General features: G+C 41.7%; 1 protein-coding gene across 1 annotated transcript; it reads left to right on the forward strand.

The window, feature by feature from the left end:
• The first annotated feature begins 2,222 nt into the window (after positions 1-2,222).
• Positions 2,223-9,527, forward strand: LOC121439809 (rhox homeobox family member 1-like). Its single transcript, XM_041640432.1, has 3 exons — positions 2,223-2,602; positions 8,116-8,161; positions 9,303-9,527. The coding sequence occupies exons 1-3, from the start codon at positions 2,223-2,225 to the stop codon at positions 9,525-9,527; spliced, it is 651 nt and encodes a 216-aa protein (XP_041496366.1).
• Positions 9,528-10,138: the final 611 nt, after the last annotated feature.

Below are 10,138 nucleotides of genomic sequence, written 5' to 3' on the forward strand. Positions count from 1 at the left end.
TATGATCATACTATTTGTTAAAATTAAAAATAAATCTTCAGAGTTACACATATGTGTTTTTTTGTTCTTTTTACAGATAATTAAATCATAGCCTAATTTGATTTTCCAGGATGTAATAAATCAGCCAATATTTTTCAGAGTTGATCATTATTTTGATTTCATAATTTCCAACAATGAAAACGATGCTTCAAATAACAGGTAGCACAAAAAGATTAAGGTTTATTTAGGGCCATATCAAAATGTGAAAATTATGTCCTAATATGATAGTTTATTTAATTATCTTATTTTTATTCATATCCTTCCTCCACCTCTAAATCACCTTAAAATGCATTCTCAAGCATCGTCAAGATTTGCTCGTAGATCTAAAAGAATCTCCTCAGCTCAGGACCAACTGCTGGTCTGTTTCTCCAGCAAGTCAGAAAACTAGCGTTCTCCTTCAAGCAGTCTTTTATATTTATTTCTACTTTTTAATTTTTTCCCCAACACTACTTATTGCAACTGTCATTATTCCATGCACAAGTTCGTGCCCACACTCCACCCCTTGTTTGCCTAAACTAGAGCCTCGCCCAGGGTTGTGAGTTGAAAGCCAATAGCAGCGATAGTAGTCTGGAGTAACAATTTTAGCCTGGAAATCCCAGACAGTTCCTCAGGGGGCTTCAAGGCGCACAGCCATTTCTTTTTCTTTTTTTTTTTTTTTAAATTTATTTATTTATTAAGGATTTCTGCCTCGTCCCCACAACCGCTTCCCATTTCCCTCCCCCTCCCCCCGATCAAGTCCCCCTCCCTCATCTGCTCGAAGAGCAATCAGGGTTCCCTGACCTGTGGGAAGCCCAAGGACTGCCCACCTCTATCCAGGTCTCGTACGGTGAGCATTCAAACTGCCTAGGCTCCCACAAAGCCAGTACGTGCAGTAGGATCAAAAACCCACTGCAATTGTTCTTGAATTCTCAGTATTCCTCATTGTCCGCTATGTTCAGCTAGTCCGGATTTATCCCATGCTTTTTCAGACCTAGGCCAGCTGGCCTTGGTGAGATCCCAATAGAACATCCCCATTGTCTTAGTGTGTGGGTGCACCCCTCGTGGTCCTGAGTTCCTTGCTCGTGCTCCGTCTCCTTCTGCTCCTGATTTGGACCTTGAGATTTCTGTCCGGTGCTCCCGTGTGGGTATCTGTCTCTGTCTCCTTTCATCACCTGATGAAGGGTAATATTCCTGAGGATACCTATGTGTTTGTCTTTGGATTCGCCTTATTTAGCTTCTCTAGGAACATGAATTATAAGGTCAATGTCCTTTATTTATGGCTAGAAACCAAATGCACAAAACTCAAATCCAAATGGATTAAAGACCTCAATATCAGTCCGAACACACTGAACCTGATAGAAGAGAAAGTGGGAAGTACTCTACAGCAAATGGGCACAGGAGACCACTTTCTATGTATAACCCCAGCAGCACAGACACTAAGGGCATCATTGAATAAATGGGACTTCCTGAGGCTGAGAAGCTTCTGTAAAGCAAAGGACACTGTCACTAAGACAAAAAGACAACCCACTGACTGGGAGAAGATCTTCACCAACCCTGCAACTGACAAAGGTTTGATCTCCAAAATATATAAAGAACTCAAGAAACTAGACCGTAAAAGGCTAATCAACCCAATTATAAAATGGGGCACTGAGCTGAACAGAGAATTCTCAACAGAAGAAGTTCAGATGGCCAAAAGATACTTAAGGTCATGCTCAACTTCCTTAGCGATCAGGGAAATGCAAATCAAGACAACTTTAAGATACCACCTTACACCTGTCAGAATGGCTAAAATAAAAAACACCAATGATAGCCTTTGTTGGAGAGGTTGTGGAGAAAGGGGTACAATCACCCATTGCTGGTGGGAATGCAAACTTGTGCAACCACTCTGGAAAGCAGTGTTTCGGTTTCTCAGGAAATTCGGGATCAACCTACCCCTGGATCCAGCAATACCACTCTTGGGAATATACCCAAGAGAGGCCCTATCATACAACAAAAGTATATGCTCAACTATGTTCATGGCAGCATTGTTTGTAATAGCCAGAACCTGGAAACAACCTAGATGCCCTTCAACGGAAGAATGGATGAAGAAAGTATGGAATATATACATATTAGAGTATTACTCAGCAGTAAAAAACAAGGACTTCTTGAATTTTGCACAGTCATTTCATAACCCACAAGGGGGCGCTTTCTGATGCGCTCAGATCATGGCCCGCAAGTACTTCTACTTCGACTATGACTTTTACCGGGTGAACTTCTACGAGGAAGAAATAATGACTGAACCTGAGAAAACAGTGGCCTACACGATAAACAGTGGCAGCTTTGACCAGGGAGTCATAGAGGCCCTGAATAATCTGTTCTGTGAGGGCCAGAAGAGCTCTGTAGACGACCACAGCTACCAGGACTGGGATATAAGTAACAGCCAAGACATTGAGCAAGAAGAGCTGGAGATGGCCATGAACATGGTCGAAGCCAGTGAACAGCCATTAGTCAAGATTCGCCAGAAACCATACATATTCACGCCTGGACAGCTGTGGGAACTGCGAGCAGTCTTTGAAGAAACTCAGTACCCAGACGCCATCAGACGGTATGTATCGGGTCTGTCCTTTAGGACTTTGGGCTCCTTCTCCTCTCCCCTGGCCTCTCCTTACTCTTGTTAAAAGTTTTTAATATTTTTGAGGTTCAGAATACGGACTCATACTAAGCATAGCTTTTTGCCACTGAGGTACAAGCTCCTCAGCAAACCTCAGCGCACGGGAGCCTAGGTGGAAGCCACAGGAGTGCGCCCTCTGGCGAGCTAAGGGCATTGGCCTCACTCTGAGGAAGAAAGCCGCGAAACTTGAGGGTGACCCATGCAGCAGACAGATGTGGCTTTTTTGTAAAGGAGTCTCAGGCTCCCTGCATGAGCTGTGTTGCCTGTAGGGGACCACAGCCTCTTTTTAGTTTTGTTGAATCGGAGTTTGAGTTGTACAGGCTGGACTTGAACCGGCTTGGTAGCCCAATCAGTCCTTGACGTTGTGATTGATTACTGGTTTGTGTCATCAGGCTTGACTTCCTATCCATTCTTGGCTCTGAATCCACAATCTTCACCTGACTCTTTGATGATGTTTAGGGGGAGTTGTTGTCTAGAAGTCCTAAGTAAAGTCTGTTTTCTTCATCCATTAAAGAATTCAAAGGCAGAAAGATCCCAGGCACAGCAGGCGGCAATGGTACTTACGAAAAGTACTAAAAGTGAAGTAGGAAACACACACACTGAGGCATGAGAGAGAGAGAGAGAGAGAGAGAGAGAGAGAGAGAGAGAGAGAGAGAGAAGAAGAAGGAGGAGGAGGAGGAGGAGGAGGAGGAGGAGGAGGAGGAGGAAGAGGAGGAGAGGAGAGGAGAGGGAGAGGAGAGAGAGGGAGAGGGAGAGGGAGAGGGAGAGGGAGAGGGAGAGGGAGAGGGAGAGGGAGAGGGAGAGGGAGAGGGAGAGGGAGAGAGAGAGAGAGAGAGAGAGAGAGAGAGAGACTCCCCAAAAAGTAGAAAGGGGAATCTGAAAACGAAATGGTTTTCATTTGGAGACCTGGAAGTTTTCAGCTGACTAGTCCTCTCATAAACTGAACCATGTTTAGGACAGACCTTGAACATAGGGTAGCAGGTTGGAAAATTAGCCAACGGCAGGAGAAAACGCCTACTAGGCCTTTGGCTCAGGTAAAGAGGGTGAGAGAGAAGCAGAAAGTTTGCCCTCTTATTAGTTTGAGGCCTCTTTCCCTGTATGTCTGCAGGTCAGGTCTAGCTCTTGGTCCCTCAAGAGCATGCCTCTTGGGTGACCAAGGTTGAACTTTCCATGCATCCTGGTGCAAACCAGGTCTCCAAAATGCTCACTGACCACTCCTTTGGTTCCTTTCTGTTTAAAAAGTGTCCAAAAGTAAACATAGAAACATAAAGGGCATTGCTTAAATCAAATCTGAAGGTCAGAACTCAGCAGACTGAAGTCTTCTCAAGTGATTTGGGGATAGGTCCCTGGGAGTCTGTCTATGACGCCACAGCAAAACCTGAACCCATTAAATAAGTGCCCTTTCCATGTCCCTAGTCCCCACCTACCACTCTCCTGTTTATTTGTCCTCTCTATATGATTCCTCTAAGGACCTCATATAAGGAAAATCAGGCAGAATTTGTCCTTCCTGAACTAACCTGCCTCAATTAGTATGTCTTTGAGCCTTGTTAGTGTGTTAGCATCAGACAAAATTTCTGCTTTCTCGGGGGTCAGTCATACCCAAACTCCCCTATGCACAGCCATGTGAAAAGCTATCTGGGCAGATTTTCCCTGTGGCCCATGTGGCTTGTGCTGCACTGGTGTGATCTAGTGGAGCAGACAAATACTTTTAAAACTCCATTTCAGTCACTCAGGGTGCACACCCAGAAGCAGGCTTGTGTCATGTGATCATCCCTGCTCACTATTTGAGGAACCACCTCACCCTTCCTTTGTGCTGTACTGTTTGACATTTCCCCAGAGGGAGCATCATGTTTCCAATGTCTTCAGGGACTCACCACGCTTTATTCTGTGGGTGTTGTTAGTAGCCACCTTCTGAGTGTGGGGACCTTCTGGGTGTGGTTTGAACTGCTTTTCACTACTGCTGCCTGAATTTCCCTGTGTTTATGGATACCGTGACCTATGCTCGTGGTCAAATACGTCTTTAGCAAGGTCTTTTTCTCCTATCTAAGTCAGGGTGTGTTTTGTGGTGAGTTATTGGTGTTCAAATTTGCTGTCTGATTGCATGTAATGTTTTCTTCCCAGAATTATCTCTTTCAATACACAGACATACTAAAATCTGCTAAACATCCACATTTATCATTTCATTTGTATTGGCTGTGTGGGGCCTGCTTTTTGTGTGCAAAATTTTTCAGAGATCAAATATCCAGAAGAATGAAGACTTGTGTGCCCTCACAAACATACCATTAGGCAGTCACTTTGCATAGTTATCTGTACCTAGTGGCACAGATCTATAACCTCAGCCACACGGAGGGAGATCCAGAAAGAGGGATACTTCCAGGTTTAGCAGGGCTCAGGAGGATGCTCAAGGTCAGCAGACGCAGCTTAGTGAAACTCTGTTTCTAAATAAGACTGAAAAACACATAAATACAAATATAAATATAAAACCATACAGCTCAGTGGTAGACCCCTTGCCTAGCATATCTGGGATTGTAGGTTCAATTCCTGACATCACAAAATATGTATAATTTGTATGTGGCAGATATAGACACATACAAATTTTCTTTTTTCTTTTGTTTATATATATTTTCGAGTCAGGGTTTCTCTGTGTAATAGCCCCGTCTGTCCTGGAACTCTATCTGTAGACTAGGCTGGTCTCAACCTCACAGAGATCCACCTGCCTCTGCCTCCCGAGTGCTGGGATTAAAGGTGTACACCACCACCACTCTCTCTCTCTCATACATTACATCCCTACTACAGTTTCCCTTCCCTCCACTATTCTCAGCCTCCCCAGACTACCCCTCTCCCCTAGATCCACTGCTCCCACACTTCCCTTCAAACCACTTCTACATAAATCTCCTTCTAAAGGTTGCTGAAAAGTCTGCTTATAGAGGTATGAGGGGAGATAGCAATTATTTACATTTTTATTAAAATATTTTTCATGCAATATATTTTAATCATATTCTTTCTCTCCCCCAACTCCTCCCATATCCTCCTTACTCATTCAACTTCATGAACTTTCTCTTTCTCAAAAACAAAGGAAAAAAACAGAAAAAACAACAAAACCAAAACCCAAATCAAAGAAGACAAACTTAAAAAAGAAAACAAGACAAGAAGTAACAGAAGAAAACAAAAGGTTCACACACACACACACACAAAAAAAAAAACAAACAAACAAAAAAAACATAAAGTATCTTTTGTGTTGGCCAACTACTCTGGACATGGGCCTACCCTGGAGTGTTGTGCTGATGATGGTGTCTTTTGCTGTCCAGAAGCATACAGAAGCTTTTCAGTTTCATGAAGTCCCATTTAGTAACTTTTAGTCTTAGTGCCTGTGCTACTGGTGATCTGTTCAGAAGGTCTTTTCCTGTGTCAATGAGTTCAAGGTTATTTATTACTTTCTTTAAGACAGGGTTTCTTACAGGCCTGCTGTATTTCCTTCTCAGCTTGCTATGTGATTTTGGAAACATAACTTGACCTCTCTGTTTTATTCTATTAGGTTCAGTGTATCTGGGTGTATGTCTATAATAGTAATTTTTTTTCTCTTGGTGGATTTTTTCTTTAATGGATATATAGTGTTCTTTCTTATCTTGTCTGATTAGTTTTGTTTTGAAGTCTCTCAGATATTAAAATAGCTACACCTGTTGCATCTTGGTTCTGTTTGCTTGGAATGCCATTTCCCATCCTGTTACTCTAAGGTAATATCTGTCCTTGCTGTCCTTGGTGGTGAGCCGTTTCTTGAATGCAGCACAAAGATGGATCCCATTTTCTTACCAAATCTGTTATTCTGTGTTTTCTGGTGTGTGTGGGGAAGAGTATAGACCATTAAATTAGATAGTTTTTAATGATCGGTGTTTACTGATTTCTGTTATTTTGTTGTGGTGTAGCATTTTTCCATCATTTGATTAACTATTGTGAGATTATTTATTCCTTGTGTCCTCTTGGATTCAGTTAACTTTCTCTCTTCAGTTTGAAATTTCCTTCTAGTGCCTTCTGCAGAGCTGTATGTGTGGACAGAAATTGCTCAAATTTGTTTTTCTCTTGAAATATTTTTCTTTCTCTGTTAATTGTGGTTAGTAGTTTTGCTGGATCTAGTAGTCTGATCTGACATCTGTGGTCTCTTAGGGCTTCTACAACATCTAACCAATCCCTTCCAGCATTCAGACTCTCCAATGGGCCCATCTTTACATGTGACTTGGTCCTTTTCCCTTGAAGCTTTTAATATTCTTTCTTTGTTCTATATCTTTAGTATTTTAATTATGTGGCAAAGGTATTTTCTTTTCTGCTCCAGTCTATTTGGTGTTCTGTATGCTTCTTGTACCTTAATAAGCATCTCTTTCTTTAGAGTGGGTGAGTTTTCCTTCATGATTTTATTGAAAAGACTTTTTGTGCTTTTGGCATGTGTTTTTCTCCTTCTCTATACCGATTATTCATAGGTATGGTATTTAAATATTGTCCCAGATTTCCTGGGTTAATTATGTCTGGATATTTATTTTTAATATTTAACACTTTCTTTGACCAAGATATTCATTTTTCTACCCTGTCTTCAAGATGTGAAACTCTATCTTCCATGTCTTTTAATCTGTTGTTGAGACTTTCATATAAAGTTTTTGTTCGACATCCTGAGTTTTTCACTTCTCTTTTTATTTCATCTTGGGTTTTCTTTGGTGATTCTATTCCTTTGTTAAATTCAACTTTCATGTCCGGAATTGTTTTTACTTGCGTTTTTTTGGCAAGTTTTTGTGGTCTTTCAGACATTTATTTGGATCTTCTTTAAGGTAATTGAACATATTAATAATTGGTGTCTTGGAGTCCTTGTCTTATGCTTCAGCTAAATCGCTTTTCTTATAGCCTATCACAATAGAGTTGCTGACATCTTGAGGAAGCATGTTGTATTGATTCATGTTTGTGTTTGGCGCTGGGATCTAGGCATCTAAAGCTATGATGTTTGAGGTGTTTCTTAGTGTAGACATCTGGTGTCGTATTTGTTGGGTGGGTCCTTTGGTCCTAGTCAAGTGTAGCTGCTGTGGGTAGCTGTGTCCCAGCAAGTATGGTGGCTGAGGGTCCTTGGCAGAATTGTTTTGCACTTCAATGGGGAGTCACAAAGGGATGGAGCTGAGCTGAGAGGGGCAGTGGGGGAAGAACTAGAGTTATTCTGCATCTGCACCAGGAGGGCGAGTCCCTAAGGGATTGGGTTGGGCTAGGCAGAGGGCCTCCTGAAGGCAGGCTGCAACAGAACTAAGCCAGAACTGGGATTTGTATATAAAATGATATTGTTTTAAAAATAAAATAAAAAGAATAAGTATGGAGAGCAAGTTCTTAAATTTTAAAATATACATGGAATGTACTAATTATAGTTAATTCCATGTCTAGGATGGAATATTAAATATTTTTCTTTTTTCTCTTCACAGAAGAGAACTGGCAGAGCTCATGAATGTGGATGAACAGAAGGTGAAGGTCAGTCAGTCTGCGTATTGAGTTTACCAGTGTGCTGATCTCAGAGTTGCCACCGGACATGGATGACTTTGCCCTAGGCACATGAAACTACTTTATTTTTTCCTTGTGTCTTATGCTGGGGAAAAAGATCTGGAATATGAGACCTTGGCAATGAAAAATGGAAAAGGAAAACTTTAGCTAATGTTTACTCCGTGAGGGGCAGTCACTTGTGATCCTAAAATAAAAGCAAAACCAAACATATAGCATCTACACCTCTGTCTGTCTGTCTCTCTCATGTATGTATAAATGTGTATATATACGTGTGTGTATATAGTATCTATGTTGCATAAATATTTTGCATGTGTGTGTGTGTGTGTGGCATAATTAACATTTGATTCCGTGTAACACACAAGAGTGCTTCACAGGGGTCTTCTGTTGAGTATCATTTTGAAACTCAGGGTGACTTGGAAATGATCATGTGGCTGCCGGGAATATCTTGGTTGTAAAACATAACATGTGCACTTGGTAAAAGTAGGAATGAATGACAAACTGAAGGGGAAATGGGATAATTGAGCCATGAAATATATTTTCATAAACTAAAGAATTTTCCTATCATGTGAGACAAATGTGGAAAGAGAACTTAAAGTCCAAGAGGGTAAATTTCTTTGTTTCCTTTAGAAGGTTTTGAAAAGGTGATTCAGACAGTGGTGGTTCTAAATTTAGTTTCTGGTATTATTATATCGCATATCCAGGAAAAATATTTCCCCAAGTTCCCACTAGGGCAGAGGAGTCAGTTCTTGAATACAAAGGGAGTTCATGACCACCCGGAATACAGGAGACTGTTTCTAAGGACAATTTTGAAAGAATAACTGGAAGCCTATGCACATAGAGCTTGGTACATGACTCTAATTGGGTGTGCAGAATAAAGGGTTTGGTATTGTGCATAATGAATTTTTCTTTGCTTTTCTGGTAGTGATATACAAACCAGGAACTATGAAACTGTAGGCAGGTCATTGGCCATGAAATGGCTAGTAGCTTGAGCCATACAAAGCATGTGAGCACTTAAAACCTGCATTGTGGGTTCAAAAGAGATTCATAGGGTCAAATGAGAGCAGCAGCTGCTAAATATGTTAATCGAACCCTTCTCTCCCTCGGATTTCAGGACTGGTTTAACAACAAGAGAGCTAAACTTAGGAAGAACCAAAGGGCAATACTGAGAAAAAAGCATTCCCCTGCTATCAAGGACAACCTTGACATGAAGACTCTGGTGGAGACCAAGAACATCTTCATTCTCCAGGAGCAAGTGGGAGATGGGCTCTTCTGGTGTCTCAGGAAGTTTGTCGCCCATACTGGCCAGGACATTCCTCTCTTTCTCTCCTTATATTAGCAATAAAGCACAGTTTATCCATTTACAACTTGTGTGTCCCCTCCACAGAAAAGGATGTGTTTTATTACAATTTGTATAGAAGTCAGCTCAGAGCAGGTGAGGGGCACAAACACATACCGGTCATTGGAATGCATAGCAGCCACTGGAACACATAACGTTCACTGGAATACACATGGTGCATGAGTCTGTACATGTATGCATGCAGGGGCCTGTGTAGGCCAGAGGAGGGTGTCCTCTTCCCTGGAGCTGGAGTTACAGGAAGATGCAATGTAGGGTTAAGCCAGCCGCTTAGGGGGCAGGCTTGCCTAGGGTGAATGTTTACTTATAAATCAGGCACACTGGAGCCCGCATGCTCCTTCTGCTTCCTGTGCTCCTTGGGATCCTTGGTCCTGTAAGTCTATTTCTTCATTAAAGCTGTATATATTCTTTACAATCTGCCTGCATTCATTTATGCCGCTACAATGCAAGACACCATAGGTTCTGAAAAATGTACCATGAAAGATCAGGACTGGTCTATAGCTGTTGCAAGAAGGCCACTTGTGTGTCTCCTAACTGCTCAGCCCAGAAATAATCATACAGAAACCATATTATTTGCAATGCCTTGTGGCCAA

The sequence above is a fragment of the Microtus oregoni genome, unplaced genomic scaffold (genome assembly GCF_018167655.1).
Source record: "Microtus oregoni isolate MIOR12 unplaced genomic scaffold, Mior012 000063F_ref0000156, whole genome shotgun sequence".
In the NCBI taxonomy this organism is placed as follows: Eukaryota; Metazoa; Chordata; class Mammalia; order Rodentia; family Cricetidae; genus Microtus; species Microtus oregoni.

Coding starts and splice junctions, on each gene's coding strand:
- LOC121439809 (XM_041640432.1), top strand. CDS start 2,223: ATGGCCCGCAAGTACTTCTACTTCGACTATGACTTTTACCGGGTGAAC. Junction 2,603..8,115: donor TACCCAGACGCCATCAGACG/GTATGTATCGGG, acceptor TTCTCTTCACAG/AAGAGAACTGGCAGAGCTCA. Junction 8,162..9,302: donor TGGATGAACAGAAGGTGAAG/GTCAGTCAGTCT, acceptor CTCGGATTTCAG/GACTGGTTTAACAACAAGAG.